Genomic DNA, 22,357 nt, shown 5'->3' with positions numbered 1-22,357 from the left:
GTTACACCACCCTTTAAGAAATGAGCCAGCCGACCCTTTACTTATGGGACACAGGCGCACGCTTGGCGCTGCTCCTTTGTTGATGCACGTGCAGCTACAGCCCACACAATTCACAAACACAGAAAATATATTTTTATTTTGTTTGGAGTGCCCTTTGGGGGTTACAGCACCCTTTATCGGTCAATCCACCTGGCCCTTTATTTATGGGACACAGGCGCACGCTTGGCGCTGCTCCTTTGTTGATGCATGTGCAGCCACAGTGCACACAATTCACAAACACAGAAAAAATATATATTTTTTTTGCACTTGGGGGGAGCACCCCTGACGGACAGAGCACCCCTGGACAACACTACAGCACCCCTTTAGGACTGGGACACTGCACAGGACTTTGGAGTGGACACAGCCCCTATGGACAACTGACTGCACAACACAGTCCAGCCAGCCCCTATGGACTTTGAAGTAGTGGACACAGCCCCTATGGACAACAGCAGCACAGCGCAGCACAGCACAGCACAACACTACACTGCACTACAGTACACTACACTACACAGCCCAGCCAGCCCTAACTCCCACCCTCCCTCTTCACTGTCCACAGCCGAGTGAGAAAATGGCGCTGACGCGGGTACCTTATATAGGATCCAAAACCCGCAAGACCCGGAAAGGCGGTATGATGACGTTTTGCCTCGATTTCTGATCCAAGTCAGGCGGGAAAAGTCGAGCCTGACTCGGATCGGCCTCGGATCGCGGGGGCTCGGGGGGGGTTCGGATTTCAGAAATCCGAACCCGCTCACCCCTGATATATATATATATTATATATAGTGCTCAATCTCATACCCTTCATCACACAGAGTCTTTTTTAAATAATCGTCATCAACATTTAATAGATGATACTTGTGCTCCTCGACTTTAAAATAGGAGGCATTAATATTTACAAACATTAATAGATATCCTCCTTCATTAATTAAAGACGACATTTTTTTCAGGTTTTTGAGGTAAATATCCTTGTCCGCACTAATAACTTCCAGTCCCGCTATGCTCAATGCAATGTCAACTTTTGGCAGAACTACGGGATCTGTGGGGTTGTCTTTTGTGAAGTCGCATTTCTCAATACGTTTAAGTCTACTCCTCACCATGTCTTCTCTTTCTTTCCATTCATCACTGAAAAATACAAATAAGCATGTTTTCTAGAGAAGTGTGATGGCAACCCAATGCTCCACAGTTAGAGTATATATACGGTGAATTAAAATAATAGAATAAAAAACAACAACAAACAGTATTATAACTAGAGATGAGAGGTTTTGGATTTGGTTAAATCCAACTGAACCAGACTTTCAGTTACTGAGCCAAACTATGGTTTAGGCGATGTGAAAATGAGGCCAAACGTCATTTCCCCCAAAAATCTCATATTTAACGTGTTTTGGGACATATAGATATGGCTTCCTCTCGCTCTCAGCTGCCATCTTGTGCTAGACAGTGTGAGGAGATGGTCTATCATGCAGTTCAGCTACAGTGAGCTACAAAAAGGGCACGAGGGTAAGACAGGGAGAGGCTGCCTGTGTCATTGCTTCAGTGGCATTCCTCCTTCTGCCCCCCAAAAACATTTCTTTATTGTAGTAAACTTCAATCCATTTAACTGTTGGGAAAATCTGAGAGGTTACAACTGGGTATTGTTGCTTGAAGGTCAGTATCATCACATCTCTTATAGAAAAGAGCTGTTTGGGATAGAGTGGCCAATCCAGGGCAGTTTTTTCAATCCTGGCCACAGTGACTTGCCCTCCTCTCTCATGAGCTGGAGAAGGAGCAGCGTGGCTGGAGAAAAGTGAGTGGGCGGGCTTGAACGGCAGGGCCGGCCAGCGGCGCGGCTGGTGTCAGGCGAGGCCAGGGGGAGCTGGGCAGCATCTGAGTCAAAGGTGCTCAGTGATGCCCGGCATTACAAAAAAAAAAAGCATAGATGTCTAATCCCAAAATCCTGTGATTCGAAGCATCAATCCCAGTATTCAATCCCGGACAATTTTAGGCCAAAATGCCAGGATATTGCCGATCCTGAGATTGTCCACCTTAGTTAGGGATGTGTCATACTGCATTAAAGTGCCACAAAAAAACAATATATGGTTTATTATTGCTACAATCTGAGGGGTTACAGCTGGGTATTGTTGTGTGAAGGGCAGTGTATTCATAGGATGTACTTTGTGGACCAGTGGACTGAATGCCGCTGGTCTAAATCCCGACAGTGAATGCCCAGCAGGGGTCTTAAAATAGGGTCAAAATACTGATGCCTATCTTAATACTGATGCCGGAATCCAGCTAGCTGAAATCCCAAATGTGGTAAGTCTGACCAGTCTAGTTGTTAGCCGTGTGTGTGTGGGGGGGGGGGCTAGGCTTAGGCACCCCCAGGTGGACTTAGGGTTAGGCACCCCTGGGAAGGGTTAGGCTAGGGAAAGGGGGGGTTAGGTGCCACTGGGGGGAGGTTAGGGCTAGGCACCCTCCTGGGAGGGTTAGGTTTAGGGTGCAAGAAGGGGGGCTTAGGTTTAGGCACCCCCGGGGGAGCTTATGTTTAGGCACAATCCCAGACACCACTAAGGGATGAATAGGTTTAGGGGAGTAAGAGGTAGGGGGGGTAAACTACTTACCCGCTCCAGTAGGGATTTCTTCAAATCGGGCTTCTGCTGTTGGGATTTGAACCAGCGGCTGAACAGCCACCAGCATTTCATTCGCATTCCATCATCACAACTCTAACAGCATAAGACTGCTATTGACGTGGGAATGTGCATTAAATTACAGAATATATATATTTTTTATAAAAATCCAATTGGGTACAGTCGGGTATTGTTGTGTGAGTGCGAATATCTCATCTTTAGAATAATAGTGGGTCTTTGGGTGGCACCTGTCAGGGGTTACAGTTATGGGAGAAAATAAAAGCATCCCACCATAATAGCATAATAAAAGCATCCCACCATTCTATATACATTATAGAGCTTAATGTATAGAGAATGCGAAGGTTGGATGTTCAGTGAGAATGTCGCTGATCAGTATGTCAATGTCAACATTCACAATGTCAACAGCAGAAGGTCCACATTGATTATTTCGACACTGTTAAAATGTTAACATCAACATGTTTCTATCAGTGCCGAGACAAGGTCATAATGTGGTGGACGGTAACCAACCTTTTTTATTTGCATCTAGTGATACTTATTTATATGTAATTATTTATGATTATTACTATGATTATTACTATGTCCTTTTTATATTCAGGCATATCATATGTATTAATTGATTCCACTATGTATAATTAGGTTTCACTTCTGTTTTTATCCTAATTACCATATAAGGAACACCTGTTGCAGATGCACTTCCTGTTTGGGCCTACACTGCAAATACAACCCACTATTACATAGCCCCCACCGCCAGTTGTGAAAAAGACCCTCTTTGAGTCAATATTCAGCCTTGACTTCTCAGATGACACACCAATCGTCCATACCTGTTATTCTTATTAGAACTAGCGGATGTGCGCATTGTTTCATAAACACTACACTATACACTAACTATATTATATACTATATTATTGTATGTTGGTTTCGCATTCCTTTGGAGATTTTTGACCACCAGTAGAGACCTGATGATTGTATATGGAGCACTGAAAACTGAACTCTAGCTGGAACTTTATCTACATAGTGGGAGTCATTATACCACTTTTCATTTTAGAACCTATGGATATACTGATGTGTATAGAGTGCTTTATAGCCCACTAGCCTCTTGTGATATGTATAATTTGTTTTATGCATTTCATACTAGCTTGTAGTGCTTATACCCTTTTTTTTTTTCTTTATCATTTACAAGTATGATGGTACTTGTTGTGCGCAATCTGAAGCAACAAAGTACTGGACCACAGTGGCATCACTGGGGTTGGTGTCACCCAAAGAGCTATATAGAGTGCCAGCGTTCACCCGAAAAGGGGCATGGTATTGCAGAAAGGGGGCATGGTCTTGTGGCACACACCAGTTTTTATCACTCTCTGGACATGCGCTCCCAAAGACACTGGGCTGTGCCCAAAGACACTCCCTGCCGTGCCAACTCCTCCTTCATCACCTGGTAGCCGGGCTCTGCCCTATAGCATCACAAAGCAGTGCCCGGCTCTCTGTCACAGCAGAGGAGCAAGTTTTTGGTGTCACCCTCTTGATTGGTGACACCCGCTGCACTCCTCACCCCCCCACAAACCTCCCCCTTAGTGACACAACTGCTGTAGCACTTCTGAATGTGCTCTCAAACGTTATATTACATAATTATATTTGTACCGGGATATATTGTTTAGTATACAGTATTTCCCACGTTGTTGGTTACAAAGTTTTTCAATTATCTATAGGTGAGAGTGACAATTTTTATTTCTATTGTGACTTTTCTATGAGGTATATTAAGAGGTAGATGGTACAAATGTGTCCACATACATCTATCCTCTGTGAGCTACAAGTCGCATTTCACATAACGTGTGAGCGTCGAGCAAATCGGTCGCACCAAGCGTCTTTTCGTGCGATTTTTTTCCAAGAAAATGCGGTTATATCTGCATGCGACATGCAAACACATATAGCTGTAGTCGCACACAAAAAATATAGAATGCCGTATATCATTTTAATCAGCAGAAGCTGATTGTGCGTCCTATTTGCACCACTTTGCGAATAAGTTGCATTTCAAGGAAAAACGTTGCACGAAAAAAACATCAGTCGCTGCCAAGCCACGCCATGGCATGGCACAACTAGAAGAGCTGTTTAACGCACATGGAGGCTAGATGTATGTGTACATCTGTACATCATTAACAGTTCTTTTGTATCTAATTAACATCGCTAGGGTAAAGCATAAATATCAGCGGCTCTACTGTTGTTTCCAGTCTCACTCTCATGGGGGTTGTTAATCAAATTTAATTTTGCAGCTTTTTATAATTTACATATATATATATATATATATATATATATATTGTGATAGGATCACTGGTAAAGTGGTCTGTGGCAGGTACATTTGTCCCAGATTCCTGTCTTTTGTGTTTTAAAACCCCAGGAGAAAGTCTGCAGTGTAGCAGGCTTGAGTTTCGGCTTTTTGAAAAGCCGGTTTGGGACCTGGGAGCTGTGGGTGAGAGGAGAGGGAGGGCTCCACCCACGGCCACTCCAGGTTTTGGTTCTCGCAGCCTGGTAACAGGCTTGATTGGGTTCCCACCTGAGAGTGGCCAATATAAGCCTAGTGTGTTGAGGGCTGATTGTCTCACCTGGGAGAGCAGACAGGGAGGTTGCTCAGAGACACTTGAAAACCTAACTGTAAGTGTTGTGCTGTGCTTTTGTTGCTGGCGAGGGCATTAGGCCCTGCCAGGTTCTGGTAGTGAGGGAACTACCTGTGAAGTTAGTGCCCCAACAGGGCTAGGATTTACGTTTATGTTTTCTTTGTGTTATTTCTGATATTGTACAATAAAGACTGGCGCCGACCAGCTTGTACTTGTATCCAGACTGGTGTGCTGCTTCCCTGCTGCTGTGTGTGTGTGTGTAAGGAAGGAGTCCTCTACCCAGGAGAGGGACCCCCTAACCTGACTGTGTCACAATATATATATATATATATATATATATATATATATATACACACATATACATATAGGAGCTTATTCAGACCTGGTCGTTAGCTCTACGAGCTCGCAACCGGGTCGATGTTGCTCCAGTGCGCATACACACGATGGAGCCGGCTCCGTCGTGCGCGAGACCCGGCTAACGACGGGTGATCCGGCGTTAGGGGTCTCGTAGCAGATGGGGCGAGCTGTCAATGTTGAGTGACAGCTCACTCCATTTGCTGGGCATGCCGGGGGCATGCCGGCCAAACGGAGGCGTTCCTATCGGAACGCTTGCCGTTTGGGGGCGGCCCCACTGACATCATCAGTGATGTCAGTGGGGAGCTCCCTGGGGCTCCCTGGGGCTTAAGGTTGATGAGACCCTACCTTAGGGTTTCGTCGTAAGCATCCTACGACCGCCTCTGAATGAGGCCCATAGTACCATGATCTTATTAGTTTAGTATTGTTTTATTGTAAATGACATTGTATTTCCGCCTGTCCTGTTCTTTTTAATTATGATACTTTTTTCAGTGATAATGTGATGTACTACATTAGTGTCACATTGAGACAGGAAATAAACAGGAAGTAAATCTGATGCCCAACCTGCTTCCCTTTAAGTTTATCAGTACTTCCAAGGTATGGGTCCAGTCATAGGCATCTGCGTCTTTATCCATCCATTGCTTCAGTTTCTGGATGCAAAGGTCATTGAACTCTAGAACTATAATTTCTTCCAGGAATTCGCAGATTGCAAAAAGTTGATAGATCATGGGCCCAAAACTCATGTCAGCCAGGGATTTTCCTTTTACCTTACCTAAAGGCAAAGAACCATTTATGTATTATGTTAGTATCAGTCTCTATTTCACATACCAAAAGGTTTTCCCCTCACTTTGCTATGTTCTTGATGATTTTGTTGTTGACTTGTTTACAATGGAATGAGGGGATGATAATAAGATGACACAGTCTCACACTCAGAGACTTTGCTTTCCCAGCTCTCCATGAAATGTTCTTCATCATTTAGAACTCAAGTTCTTGAAGACTACTTCATACAAAAACTAGATGTAATTAAGCAAGAAATGTCTGAGCTACAAATCCAAATGTGCCCCCCTCAAACCCTCAGCCTTACTCATCTAATGTACTTTCTCTTCTGCTCATGTGACACTGCCTGTCCATTAGATCCCTTCCTTCATTTCCAGTGGGTGGGTAGGGGATCTCGGTGGTCAGAATGCAGGCAGCTAGACTACCGACAGTGGCGTCCTAACAGTCAGAATCCTGATGCATGCAGGTAAGTACCCTAATCCATAACCATACCCCTAACTCACAGCCTAAAACCCCTACAGCCTAACCCTCCTCCCCTCAGCCTAACCTTGCCCCTTAGTGTTTAACCCCTAACATCCCCCTAATCAACTTTTAACCACATTTCACCCCATTTCACCCCTAATCAATCAACCACATTTTAACCCTAACCCTCCCCTCCCGTAGCATAAACCTCCCCCTTGCAACCTAACCCTAACACTCCTCCTAGTGCCTAACCCCTAACCTAACCCTAACCCCAAGCCTAATACTTACCGTCGGTATGTCAGTAGTCGGGATTCTGACCGCTGGCACTGTGACAGCTGGGATGTCCACTACATCCCTTTCCAGTAACTGCTCAGTCCCTACTAACCTCATTCTTGCTGTAACATTTACCCATCCACTGGTATCTACGTTATGTTTTAAAAAATTCTCTATTATTCTAAACCCCAAACTTTTACTCCATCCTGATCTTTTTCCAGCAAACTTCATATCTTTCCTTTTACCAGTGGTTCTCAAACTCGGCCCTCAGGCAATCTTAGCAGCACATAGTTTCCGGGTCTCCTAACAGAGGAGCTGATTCAGACCCGCTCGCTAGGATGCGAACGCTCGTAGCTGACCGATAGTTGCAATCTGCACATGCAGCGCAAGCCACTGCGAAAGATCAGAATGCGTTCACTCGTTGCGCATAGACAGCCCAGCAGAGTGAGTGACAGGAGAGGCCGTTTGTGGGTGGTAGGGGCAGACCACTAGAAACGGGGGAGTGGAGGTGCGAACGCAGGCTTGCCTGAGAATTGCATTGCCGTTTCAGAGGCGTGCATAATTAGAAGGCAGCGTCACAGTAAACGTCACTTGGCGGGATGTCACAATGAAGTGATCGCAGTGCTTGTGTCAGGGTATAGGCAACCTCAAGCGCTGCGATCGCATCCGATGGTGCTCAATGTACAGATGTTTTCATGCACTTTTAGGAGATGACGTGCACAGTTGGGGGTCTTATGAATGGCTGGTGGGCGTCTGCACACACTAAGTGATCGCACGCCAATACTTAGTGGGCGTACTAATGCCTTGCCGTGCGATCGCCTGCCTTGCTGGGTGTACGCTGGATTTGCATACGCTGGCTGCGAGCGAACGCATCTAGCGAGCGAGTCTGAATTTGCTCCAGAGTTGCAAGGAAAATAATTAGTTCATACTGTATCTATTAAAATTTGTTAGTGAGTGATGAATATGCTTGCGCTCCAGCAGAAGATATGGAAAACATGATCTGCTGAGGTTCCCTAAGGACTGGAGTTGAGGAACACTGCTCTAAACCATTGCCTTGATTTCTAACTACAGATAATATGGGGCAGATGTACTAAGCTCTGGAAAGTGATAAAGTGCAGAGTGATAAACGAGCAGCCACTCAGCTCCCAACTGTCATGTTACAGGATGTGTAGAAAAAGGAGGGGGATTTAACCCCCTATTGTACCTCAGCACACTGAATAATACCTGCAACAATATATGAAGACTATATGGTCATAGAAATTCTGAGATATTGGTTGCATGCATTTGCAAATACATGGGAGGCTGCTGGGCCACGTCACGGCTTCTCTGTTACCAGCAGTCCCTAACACTAAGGGGTTCACGTCCGGGGCGCAGTGCACCCCAAAAAACATCCAGCCCAGGACCCCCCCAGGGCATCACACGAAAATGGAAAAAGAGTGACAGTGCAGTGTAAAGTATAGCTGTGTGTGAGTAATCATTAAGTGTGGAATGAGAGGTTAAACAATATGTGAAAAAATACATGAATAATAAACAAACATAAAAGGTGATGTGAAAAGCAACTATGTGTATTAAGTGGTGATGCCCTGAGGAGGCCCAGCCAGACCAGTCCCGGGGGCCCTACGCCCAAACGCTCACCCCAAATGTAAAATATACCAATTATAAGGCCTCATGATAAAGGCACATATATAATTTTATCAAATGTAAGGCCTCATGATAAAGGCACATACATAAATGCATCCAAATTGAGAGCCAGCTTACCTGGGAGTCACCCCTGGGAACTCCAACTAGCACTACTAGAACCAGCATGCCCTACTAATGCTGGCTCCTTCATGCAACTCATAACAAACAAACAAAAATGGCAGCTGCTCAATCAATCTAGCAGTACTAATCAGGTGCATGAAAGGGAGGGGTCATACTGCTAGATTGATTGAGCAGCTGCCATTTTTGTTTGTATGTTACAGGCTGTGTTTGAAAAATGACAGTTGGGAGCTGATTGGTTGGTCGTATATCACTTTCCACTTAATTAATTCCCAGAGCTTCTATATATCTGCCCCTTATTCTGGTTTCCGACAGTGATCTTCTTGACCCTCTCTGAATTCATAGGGGTAAATTTATCAAGTGTCAATTTTGTTTTTTTCTGCGATATGTTTAGTTTTACTAAAGGCAAATGCGACGGGAAATCGAAAAAAAATCCCTGACTTTAGACAGTAAACGTTAATTAATTTTAATTATGATTTACTGCCGCATGGCCAGCGGTTCTAATCCCGACAGCGGCAGCCCGACAGATGAGGAAATCCTGATCATCCTTAAGGTAAGTATCGCCTAACCTAATTCCCACTCTAACCCTCCTTTAGGGGTACTTAACCTCCCCCCCAAGTGCCTAACCCTAATCCCCCTCTAAGTGCCAAACCCTAACCCTAACCTCCCCCGCGGGGGTGCCTAAGCCTAACCCCCCTTTCCCCTAGCCTAACTCTAACCTCCCAAGTGGGGTGCCTAACCCTAAGTCCCCCCCGGGAGCCCCTAACCTAACCCTCCCTCCCAGCGGCTGTCCGCTCCCGGCACAAGGGTTACCTTTGATCGGGTGTTCGGCTCCCGGCATAGGTCTAATGACAGGCATCGAGATTTTCGACGCCTGTCATTTGTACCTTGCCGGGTTTAAGCAGTCTAGAAGCCGGAGGTTGCAATGCCGACTGCTTCCCCTAAGGACGCTACAGGCGGCACTGCTGCATAGATTCTGGCTGCAGGGTGCCTCACTCAGATGAGACTAGCAGAGAAAAGCTCTGAGGGCCAGAATGAATGACTCTGCGGGCCTTATACGACCCCTGGGCCTGAGGTTCCCCATCCCTGGTGTGTGAGGGGCGGGTGCGGTGCAATGCCTGCTGCCGTGCAGGTGTACATCTGTTACTTACCTTGCGTCGCACCCTCTCACCTTCAGGCCGTGTGTTGAGCAGACGGTCCTGGAACCTCCGAATAGAACACGGACACGTTGACCTAGGGGGAAGGAGACGAGGTGAGTACCGTCCTTCCTCACGTCGACCAACGCGCCCTACCGAACTGGGGGATAAATTCAGGTTTTAAGTGAAGATCATCATTGGCACTTTTGGCCTCAGATCCCGAATTTTCACCTATCGGTACTCACGCACCAGGTGAAGATCCGTCCTTGCACCGGGTTGCAAGGTTCACCGTCCGCCCAGAAGGAAGGAGAGATAGATAGTGACAAACAGGGAGAGACAGTACACACAGATATTCCTCACCGTGTCCACTCTTGCTCTTCGTCCGCTCACTCGCCTACAGGTCCCTGTAAGGAGATACACAACACAGCCGTGCAGGGCCTAAACCTATGTCAAGCAACTACACATACTAAAACGGCATCACCCTCAACATACAGTGTGTGTAGTGCGACAGATATAACAACAACTAAACTTTTGCCCTGCACGGAACACCAAACACAGACTAAATATACAAGAGCAAAACACGGTGCTGTCCCTTTAAATGTCTGCTACCTATCCAGAGCTGGCCAGCTCCTCTTCTCGGTGACTGGGGAAACCACTACCTCATGGGTGGAAGCCGTACAGCTCTCCACCACTGCTCACACCTCTAATCATCTATGCGGGGGCTACCTAATGGGCTCAGGGCCCTGGACCTAACGCCCAGGGTCTTACCAGCGGCTCAGGGCTTATGCCTGCCTACTGCAGGGTACTCAAGGGACTTGGGCCTACTGCCCAGAGTCCCGCTCTATTTTGCAGCTCAGGCCTAGTGGCCTGCCTAACGGTGGGCTCTGGTAGTGGCCTGGGCCTAATGTCCAGACCACTTTTATTGGGGCTCAGATATAGGGCCTAGTGCCCTCCTGTATGGGTACAGGCCTACGCCTGATTTATAGCCACGGGCCTGGTGCCCACCTACTCGATCATTTAGTGGCCTGGGCCTAGTACCCAGGCCACTCACACCTTATTACGGGCCAATCCTTTTATGGGGCCTAATGCCCGCTACTGTCCCCCGGGCCTTGTGCCTGACTAATTGCCCACGGGCCTAGTGCCCGACAATGCTCCACGGGCCTAGCGCCCGACAATCCTGGCGGTCTAGGGAGGGGGGTATATGGTGGGCCTCACGGAGGGCCTACCTGCTACATTGGAAGAGGCTGCGGGGGGGGAACTTCGTGACGCTCTTTTACTTTCCTCCCCCGCAGTCCTCTCTGGTCCTCAGCCGCATTCTTCGGCCGCTGGCCCGTCCTGGCCAGCGGCGCCGCCTCTTCTTCCTTTCTTCCAGCCGGCGCCACCTGTCTTCTTCTTTCTTGACAGCGGCGTCTTCTGGCCTCTTCCGCGGCCGCCGCCCCTGTTGCCGCGCCGATCTTCCGCTCTTCGGGAGGTCTTCTCTCCTCCCTCTCCGCCACCGAACTGAACTTTCCCGCTCGGCACCGTCTAATACAAGACGGCGCGAGTGGGCGGGGCTATGACACCGCGATTGGCTCGTCGCGTCCGCCTCTGATTGACTGCTGGCCCGCGAGCCAGGTTTGGCTCACGGCCAGAGCCAAACGCCCGCCGCACAGTACACCGCGCCCAACGCCTGACCGGCGCTGGGAGCAGGTACTCTCTCCCAGCGCCGGCTACCCGCCGCTTCTTGGCTGCCGGGCGCCACAGTACTCCGCTGAGCTTGCGCCCGGAGCCAAGCTTCTCCCGGCGCCACAGTACTGCCGGCACTGGTGAAAGGGACCAGGCGGTCCCTTCACCAGGTGCCCGCGGTATCTGCACCAACGCTAGGGACATTACTGTCCCAGCGCCGGCAACGGATGTGTCCCGCAGAGGACACATCCCCCCTGCCTGCCCCTGCACCTCGGCTGATGCTGGGATCAAACACGTGATCCCAGCACAGCCTTCCACAGGTGTACAGTATGAAAATGCTTCTTAAAAATACCTTTACATATTTTTACACTTTCATTATAAATTAATCAGTTAAAGATTATACTACAGTGTAAAAACAAATATGTGTACCTGAGGTAAATGCATTGTGAAGAGCCGTCATAATGTTTATCGTGGATTCTTGAAAGAAACAGCTTTTCGTTTTTGGAGAGAGTAGTAGGCGTCCATTACTTTATCAGGATGGAAACCGTGCACATGGTAGTGCTTTTTCTGGCTGGGATCCATTCTGTAGGTCTTTGATTGCTAATTGCTAACATTGCTAGAATTAATTGCACCTTTATAGTTCATGGAACCAGATGTGCTGTCCTTTAACACATTTTGAAGTAGGGTCACATGTGAACACGTAAACAGAATTATGCATAGGGGCAATGATAATTTTGTTTAAAATGTATAATGGTATTATGGCAGTTAAACACAGCATGGGATTAACTCTTTATTCTGTCTTTTCCCCCCTATAGCCTTATTTAATAGCCTGTGAGATGCAGGAGTGAGTGCCATTCTGGGGAGTTAAGCTGCATACACATGTAAAGATTTTCTGTCCAACCATCCAACTAGTTGATTGGTTGGAATGAAAATCTGGTAACGTATGGGAGTAACTGATGATCAGCAATTTGCTCTTAAATGCCAGAAAACAGATGAAAATGGTCGGTCAGACAAGTTTGTTAATTGTTTGATTTAAACAATTTGTTCAAACAACAGTTTTTGTCCATTTTCCAGCATTTGGGAGCAAATTGCTGATTGTCATTTGCTTTCATACCTTACCAGATTTTCATTCCAACCAATCAACTAGTTGGATGGTTGGACAGAAAACCTTTACGTGTGTATGCACTGCAGCTTATTCCTATATTTTCAAATTGGCAATAATTTAAAAGATAAAACCAACCTGGTTTTGCCTTTTGAATTATTACCACTTTAAAACAGACAAACTTTCCACACCTTTCAAGCACAGGGCTACAGTACTTCCGAGGGGGGTGGGGAGGATTAGGCACTTTTTTTGGGACCCCGTGTCCGCCCTGCACTTAGTAAATCTGGTGCATTGCATACTTTCAACGGGGGGAAATTGAATTGGCATGTTGAGTTTTATTCTAAGTATGGATTCTCCTAGTTTTTTACATGATTTTTAAATAATGCCTCTTTTCCACCCAAAACCCGGGTCCGACCTGGGTTTTCAGTAGGGGTGTGAAACTGCCACTTTTCGTGTTTTGATTTTGGATCTGGATCTTTCTTTGTGTTTTGGATCTGGATTGGTTTTGCCAAAACCACCCTTCCGTGTTTTGGGTTCTGAGATGTGCGCCGACCCTCGTGTTTTGGTTTTGGATCTCCCCTGGTTTTGGATCTGAATCTGGTTTGGGTTTTTTTTTCCTTGGTTTTGTTTTCGTGTTTTGGTTTTGGATCTGGATTTTTATCTTAAAAAATAAAAAAACTGCTAAAATCACATAAAATGTGCCTTTTTTTGTTCCTACAGTATTAATAACCTCAATAACATTTATTTCCACTCGTTTCCAGTTAATTTTGGTTACCTCACAGCTCACAATATTGATTTTTTTCATCTAGTTAAAGGGCCAAAAGGTTGCATCCAGCTTGCTGGCTCAAAACTGATTGATATAATTATTAATAGAGGTGAGGACTATGCAAAGATGATGGCTGGGATACCCTTGAGGATTGAAGGCATGGACCTTCATAGAGGACAAGGAAGTTGACAGCCTTGCATTATCATGATGACTGCTGGCGGCAGCTACAACATGTGGTTCTTGGCCTTGCTCTCCTGTCATGTGACAGCCCTCCATATTTTCTGCGGTCTTGAAGCAGTGTCACAAGCAAAAATAGTGTAGCCAAGGTGCGGTTACAAAATTCACACACGTGCAGTCGTGCGCACACAGAAAAAAAATATACAAAAGACACTATTTTTTTCAGGTCCAGAACTTGGGCCCAGAGCACAGATTGGTGACGACTGGAGTCGGGCAGCACTAGGTTGCGTTGCTGTATCTTGTGTGGCTAAGCCTAACACATACACACACAAAATACACTATTATTGGGGGGAGGGGTTTTCGGGTTCCAGAACTTGGGCCCAGAGCACAGATTGATGATGACTGGAGTCGGGCAGCACTAGGTTGCGTTGCCGACTTGCTAGATCTTGTGCAGCTAAGCCTAACACACACAGACAATTGTTAGAAAACAAAACACTTGATCTTTATTTTTTTTCGGCCCAGAGCACAAATTAATCACGACTGGAGTCGGGCAGCACTAGGTTGCAACTTGTGTTGCTGGCTGGATCTTGTGCGGTACTGAGGTTAAGCCTAACACACACACACACACACACAGAAATATAAGACACTTTGATTTTTTTTTTCACTATATATATATATATTTTTTTTTTGGAGTCCAGAACTTGGGCCCAGATGGACACAGTACAAGCCCAGATGTCTCTGCAGTTCTGTACCAGCCCAGATGGACACAGCAGACATGAAAAACACCAGCCCAGGAGACAGCACAGATGGATCAGCAACAGCCCAGTGACACACCAGCCCAGAAAGGATCAGCAGCACCAGCCCAGGACACAGCAGACAGCCCAGATGGATCAGCAGACAGCACAGTGACAATGACAGCACCGTGACCTATGAGGGGCCGTTCAAGTCAAAATTACAGCTTTCTGGATATGTCATATACCTAAATTATTGCTTTCTGGATATGACGTATGCTGAAATGGATATGACGTATGCTGAAATGGATATGACGTATGCTGAAATGGATATGACGTATGCTGAAATGGATATAACGTATACTGAAATGGATATAACATATACTGAAATGTATATGACGTATGCTGAAATGGATATGCCATATACTGAAATGGATATGACATATACTGAAATGGATATGACATATACTGAAATGGATATGACATATACTGAAATGGATATGACATATACTGAAATGGATATGACGTATGCTGAAATGGTTATGACATATACTGAAATGGATATAACATCAGGGCCGCAACTAGGGGGGGGCTAGAGGTGCACGTGCACCGGGAGGGGATTGCCTGGGGGTGAAAAAGAAGACTCTGCCATCTGAAAATGGCTGCCGCCGAAGAGGAGACTAATGCTAGAGGTCCTTACTGGACCTCTAGTGTCTGTCTCTTTGTTGGCGGCGGCCATTTTTGGATGGCCGTTTTCAGCAGATTCCATGCGGACTAGCCGTCCGCATGGACTCTGCTGAAAACGGCCATCAAAAAATGGCCACCGCCAAGGAAGAGACAGATGCTAGAGGTCCTACTGGACCTCTAGTGTCTGTTAGCAGAGCGCAATGCACACAGCGTTCCCGGAAGTGCCGGGAACGCTGGCGCTGCAGGGAGAGGATGCTGAGAGCTGCATCTTCTCCCTTCAACCCCCCCTGGCAACGAGCATAAACCCCCCTGGCTGAGCATAAACACCCATGGCAACGAGCATGGAACCCCATGGCAACGAGCATGGAACCCCTGACAGCAAGCATGAAACCCCCTGACAATGAGCATAAATCCCCTGACAACAAGCATGAAACCCCCTGGCAATGAGCATGTAACCCCTGGCAACAAGCATGAAACTCCATGGCAATGAGCAGGTAATTTTAAAGTAATTAGAAGCATTACTGTGGGGCATAAAATGGTGTCGGGCAAATATGTAAGTGGCACTTTTTTAATAGGCATTACAGTGTGTGGCATAATGTGTAATGGGCATTATGGTGTATGGAATAATGTAAGTCACTATACCAGGGACGTCTGAGTAATGCACTGCCTTATGGAGGAGCAAGGACAAAATCCAGGTACGGGAAGGGAGGGGGGCGCAAAATTGCTGCCTTGCACCGGGTGACAGATATCCTAGTTTCGGCCCTGATAACATATACTGAAATGTATATGACGTATGCTGAAATGGTTATGACATATACTGAAATGGATATAACATATACTGAAATGGATATAACATATACTGAAATGTATATGACGTATGCTGAAATGGATATGACACATGATGAAATGGATATAACATACACTGAAATGGATATGACATACACTGAAATGAATATAACAGACACTGAAAAGCACATGACAGTGCCAGCCAATCACAGCTCTCCTATATAAGCAGGGCTCCTGGAAGGAAGAGCAGGATTACAGTGTTGCAGAGCTGGAAAGTGGAGGTGAGTGCTAACACTATAGTCAGTGGTGTAATAACTTTTGCTGTGCTGATGATGGTAATGTAACACATAACTACTACTGCATGTACTATTAGTTACAGCTGCAGATAGGAGACTGCCTCTTTTCAGCTCTTTCTCCTGTGAGGATTGTGCTCCTGCTGCAGGCAGGTTATGTATAAATGTTACTTTCACTTCCTTTCTGTCCTCATTCTCTCTCATCTCAGCTCTTTCTTTACTCTCCTTTCTCTTCTTTCTCTATGTCTGATTTCTTGACAGTGCCCCAGGTCCCTGCTCATGTTAGGGAGTGCCCTGACTCCCAGCAAGATGGCTCCTTCATAATCCAGCAGGTGGGGTAGGATTCCCCTGTTGTCTGGCTGGATGTACTGTTACTGTATGCAGGCTGCTAGGTCAGACAATCGGCAGTAGGCTGTGGTTTTCACACCCCACACGTGCCAAGCATTATTATAACCATACCACCCAACTGTCCCACATTCAGTGGGACAGTCCTGTTTTTTTGGGACTGTCCCGCTGTCCCGCCCATGGGCTGCAGTGTCCCGCCATTGGGGGGGGAGTTGGGGAAGCAGACACTGCTGCTCTGCATAGCAGAGCAGCATGTACGCAGAGCGAGAATAGATGTGCGCATGCGCACAGTATCTTTCTACTTCAGGGTCCATAGGGTATCCACAGGATACCTTGGGGTGTAGGCGGATGATGTCAGACATTGGGCACCACAGAGTTAAAGTTTTCAGCCTCCCAGGATGCACTGGGATCTCCCTCCTATACCCTGCCTCTGAGCCAAGACAAACTAGTTTCGTAGGTGCACAGCTCGGAGTCGGATCACCATATAACAGAGGGGGGCTGTAATGGCCCCTGAAGTTCTTCAAGGCAGCTGTGGCTGCTCAAGATGAGCTGCACAGTACAGTCAGTCAGTACTGACATCTATGCTGTCCCTCCTTCACCCCGCCAGACCAGAATGCCGGTACTGATCCGGGGATGCTGGTGGGTGTCTGGGGTCACAGCTAGCGGTGACCCCGAATTACCCGGACTGTGGCCGGATTCAAGGGGGCAGGTAAGTGGCGGGGTCCCTTGGATGGTACACGCTGAAACACAGTCCAAAGTCCCCAGACAGGGGGCTCCCTGGGGACTGTCTGCACGTGGAGCCAGGTATTAACTTGCGCTTCCACTAGACCACCAGGGACAGCGGGCCGCGGCTGAGCGGCAAAGGTCTGGCATCCAAGGGGTTAATTGCATGTCAGGGGAGCGGCCTTCCCTGTCTCACAGCTGGCGCCTCCCCTGCTGCACAGTGGCTCCCCATAGCGGTCTGGCGGGCTGTGTCAGCACTCCTCCCCCTGGCCCACCTCCTCTCTGCTCCTCGGCGGCCATTTTCTAAGAGTGTGCAAACGCTGCTGGACGCTGAATTCAAGGTGGCATCGCGGTCCGGGTCCCCCCGCATACCTCTCCTGCGATTAAGGTCAGAGTATGCAGCACTGTTTCCTACCAGGCTCTGTGTCTGTGTAGTTGATCTCCGTGCTGGTACTGCAGGTGATTTATTTCTGCATTGTATGTGACTAACTGCTAACGCTGCTGCCTGTACTTTCACTTCTGACTTTCACACATTTTACTATCCCTGTTCTTCCTCGGCTAAAGCCCTTGCGGTGAGGTGTTGCAGGGTGTTCATTACCTCACTGTAAAAGCATTTATCTGTGAGGGGAGTCACATACACTGCGGGTATACAATCGGGAAGCCGGCTGCCGAAATCCTGACAGCTGGCTTCCTGACTGCTTTATCACGGCATGGGATAAATGACCGGCATCTATATCTAGACGCCTGTCATTTTCCCGATGCCGGGAGACTGGCGCTCGGCATCCCAATTGAAGGGATGCCAGGAGCAGACAGCCGCGGGAGGGGAGGGTTAGGTTTAGGGTACCCGGGGGGGACTTAGGGTTAGGCACCCCCCTGGGAGGTTTAAGGTTAGGCTACGGGGAGGGAGGGTTAGGGTTAGGCACCCCCGGGGGGGACTTAGGGTTAGGCACCCCCCAGGGGACTTAGGGTCAGGCAGCGGGGAAGGGGAGGTTAGGGTTAGGCACTTAGAGGGGGGATTAGGGTTAGGAACTTGGGGGGGGAGGCTAGGGTTAGGCACCCTAAAGGAGGGATAGGGTTAGGGGATTAGGTTAGTATAGAATATACTTACCTTTAGGACGATCGGGATTTCCAGCGCTGTCGGGCTTCCTCTGCCGGGCTCTGCTAATCTGTCGGCCTGCCGATGCCGGGAATCGAACTGCCAGCCATGCGGCCGGCGGTATTTCATACCGATTCCACACTACATTACACTCATCATGTCTGAGAGTAAACGTGATTTTCCTCTTCAGCTAATGTGTACCACATGTAATGTACCATTAGCGGAGAGTGATGGAAACACTGAGGGGTTATGTAGGGCGTGTTATCTTATATCACACCCGATTTCTGTCACTGCACCTGTGCAGGAACCGCCCTAGGCTTTTTTTGCTAAGGCACTTACAACCCTTGTGGGCCAGCTAGCGACTCCCCCTACGTTCCCCCAGATGGGGTTATCACAGCAGTCGGTTGTGTCATCACCCATGCAGGGCTTCCCCAGGCAGTTGCTGGTACCCCAGTGTCTCCCGCTTTCGCCCCCCCAGGTCTCGTAGGAGCCTGCGTGGGTGATTTCATTGTCCAATACGGTGCAACACCTGTCGGATGTTTTACAGGGGTAGTCATCATTGCAGCCTCCTAAGCGGCCTTTAGTGTCTCAGATGGCTCAGTATGATGTTGTCTGATGACAATGAGATGTCTGACTTTTCAGACCCGGAGCCCCTCCATACTAATAAGGCGGAGTCTAAGTCTAAAGTGTATATACCTGGCCTTATATGGGCAGTCCGTGCGGCCTTGGTCATTGAGGATGATAATTCCCCCGTGGCTAAATCTAAATACACCTTCTTTAAGGATGTTAAGGGAGATGCCACTGTATTTCCTCTATCTGGTCAGTTAGTGGATCATTTAGAGGAGGCGTGGAAAAATCCGGGTAAGCGGTACCAGCCTTAAAAACATTTGGCTTTTGCATACCCCTTTGCGGATAATTATTTTTTCAAGTGGGAAACTCCTCTGCAAGTGGACTCTCATGTCACATGCCTTGTGAAGAGTGATACATTGCCCATGCCCTCCATGTCCTCCTTAAAGGATGCTACAGATCGCAAGGTGAAAATATGCCTGAAATCCATTTATTCCCTTGCTGAGGGGCGTCCAGACTGGCTATGGCTGTGTGCTGGGTGGCCAGAGCCATGGAGTGTTGGGCTGATAGCTTGGAGGCATCTCTGGACACTGACTCTTCACCTGAGCAGGTGGAGTTAGTGGGTAATCTCAGAAACTCAGCCACGTACATTAGTGAGGCAGCCTCGGATATAGGTCTCCTCACTTCCAGAATCTCCTCGGTAGCGGAGGCGGCTTGCCGCACCCTATGGTTGTGCTCTTGGAAAGCCAACACAAATTCCAAAAAGGTTTGGAATGCTTGCCTTTTAATGGACAGGTCCTGTTTGGCCCTGATCTGGACAAAATTGTGGCCACTATGGCAGCAGCTAAGTCTGCGTGTCTGCCATCGGCTACAGTCCCATCAGGGTCGGGTTCTTTGTCCTTTTGGCCCTATAGGGCCCTGGGTAAGTCCAATGTACAGTTCTTTCCGAGACAGTCAGGGGCCAAGAAATCTGCCAAGCCTAAGAAGCAGGCTTGGAGTACAAGATGTCCTGCTTCCAAGTCGGATGATAAGCCTTCCGCCTGACAGGATGGGCCTCTCCTTGGGGGACCCCAAAGTGGGAGGCCGGCTTCTTCAGTTCGCACAGTGCTGGTGTCTCACCACCATGGACACTTGGGTAAAAGAAGTGGTCTCTCGGGCATACGCCCTCTCCTTCCGGCGGAGGCCTCCCAGCCGATTTTTCACCACGGGCTGTCAGTCAGATCAAGACAAGGCCCTGGTATTCCGGAAGGTGTTACACTCTCTGCTCCAGGCTGGAGTTATAGTGGCGGTTCCATTGTCCCAGAGGGGATCGGGGTATTACTCCAATCTTTTTCTGGTACAGAAACCCAATGGTCTTACCGGCCCATCCTCAACCTCAAATCCCTCAACAATTCTTGAGGGTTCCTCTGTTCTGGATGGAGACCCTGCTTTCCATCATTTTAGCGATGGAGCCTGGGGATTTTATGGTGTCGCTAGATATTCAGGACGCTTACCTGCATATCCCCATTGTTTCAGCACACCAATGTTTCCTCAGGTTTGCAGTGGCCGACCAACACTTCCAGTTTCAGGCACTGCCCTTTGGTCTGGCCACGGCACCTCGAGTGTTTACCAAAGTCATGGCAGTTATGGCAGCCCACTTGCAGATGCAGGGGATCCGCTTGTTGCCCTATCTGGATGACCTGTTGTTGGCAGGGTCTCCAGAGATACTTCAGTGCTATCTGCAACTGACAGTCTCTGTGTTGCAGACTCATAGCTGGCTGGTAAACTGGAAGAAGTCCTCCCTGGTTCCCTCACAGAGGATGCTCCATCTCGGAGCCCTGTTGGACTCCCAACAGAGGATCTTTGTGACAGAGGAAAAGATCTCTGCATTACAGGCAAAAGTACGCAGTTGCCTGCAGAGTTGTCGGGTGTCTAATCATTCGGCGATGAGGTTACTGGGATCCATGGTGTCGATGTTCGACATGGTGGAGTATGCCCAGTTTCACTCCAGACCTCTGCAGAAGTTGATCCTCTCCAGATGGAATGGGTTTCCCCATTGGATAAAGACACAGACAATGGTGCTTTCTCCGGAGGTACGTCTGTCTCTGGCCTGGTGGCTGCACACTGCTCACCTGAACAAGGGGCACCCCTTTTGGATTGCGGACTGGGCCCTTCTGACAATGAACGCCAGTCTCCGAGGCTGGGGAGCGGTGATGGGTCCGCACTTCTTCCAGGGAAGGTGGATGCCAGCAGAATCTGCGCTTCTGATAAACATCTTGGAACTTCAGGCAGTATTCAAAGCTCTCCAGCAAGCAAGACATGTCCTGCACGGAAAACCCATGCAGGGGTAGTCAGACAATGCCACCACAGTGGCTTGCATAAACCGCCAAGGAGGGACCCGCAGTCAGACAGCCCTGACGGAGGTGTCCCGCATTCTAGCTTGGGCAGAAGGCAATCTCCCTGCCATTTCGGCAGTGTTCATACCAGGAGTCCTCAACTGGGAGACAGACTATTTCAGCCGTCAAGACGTGCATCCAGGAGAATGGTCTCTTCACCAGGAGGTGTTTCAACTCCTGGTGAACAAGTGGGGCCTTCCAGAGATAGACCTCATGGCCTCCCGACACAACAACAAGCTACCTGTGTATAGGTCAAGAACAAGAGATGCAGAGGCACTTCTGGTAGAAGCTCTGTTGGTCCGGTGGACCTTCCAGTTTGCGTACCACTTCCCTCTGTTCTCCCTTCTTCCTCAAGTGATTCGCAAATTCAAGCAAGAAGGTGGCATGCTGCTGCTGATAGCTCCAGCTTGGCCCAGATGGCACTGGTACTCAGATCTTCAGAGTCTCTCCTTAGACACACCAATGCTGTTGCCTCTATGTCCGGACCTGTTGTCTCAAGGTCCTTGCCATTACCCGGACCTGGGTCGTTTGTCTTTGACGGCATGGCTGTTGAGACTTAAGGTCCAGGGGTTTTTCCAGGTCTGTAGTTAACACCATGCTCAGAGCTCGGGAGCCTGCATCTGCAAGAATTTACCATCGAGTATGGCATACTTTCTTTGAATGGTGTCACCCTAGAGCCTTTGATCCTCAGGTGTTCCGGATATCCAGGGTGTTGGCTTTCCTGCAGGTGGGCTTAGATCACGGTCTTCGCCTTGCTTCTCTGAAGCTGCAGGTTTCTGCCCTGTCAGAGTGGTTTCAGCGTAGGATTGCTACTTTTCCTGATGTCCGCACCTTTCTGCAAGGTGTACTTCGTGTTCAGCCTCCCTTTGTTCCTAGAGTGGCTCCTTGGGATCTTGCTGTGGTCCTGAGGGCTCTCCAAGGACTTCAATTTGAAACACTGGGCTCAGTGGATTTGAAATGGCTTACAGCTAAGACTGTATTTCTTCTGGCCATTGCTTCAGCCAGAAGGGTTTCAGAATAG

General features: G+C 48.2%; 1 protein-coding gene across 1 annotated transcript; it reads right to left on the bottom strand.

Moving 5' to 3' along the window:
• Positions 1-809: 809 nt before the first annotated feature.
• On the bottom strand, positions 810-12,270 carry LOC148501164 (indolethylamine N-methyltransferase-like). Its single transcript, XM_088450855.1, has 3 exons — positions 12,118-12,270; positions 6,182-6,389; positions 810-1,158 (listed from the first exon to the last, which is right to left on the bottom strand). The coding sequence occupies exons 1-3, from the start codon at positions 12,146-12,148 to the stop codon at positions 810-812; spliced, it is 588 nt and encodes a 195-aa protein (XP_088306981.1). The 5' UTR covers positions 12,149-12,270.
• Positions 12,271-22,357: the final 10,087 nt, after the last annotated feature.

This window comes from Taudactylus pleione, unplaced genomic scaffold, assembly GCF_031769625.1.
Source record: "Taudactylus pleione unplaced genomic scaffold, aTauple2 ptg000531l, whole genome shotgun sequence".
Lineage (NCBI taxonomy): Eukaryota > Metazoa > Chordata > Amphibia > Anura > Myobatrachidae > Taudactylus > Taudactylus pleione.
This window is presented reverse-complemented; position numbering and strand designations above follow the sequence as displayed.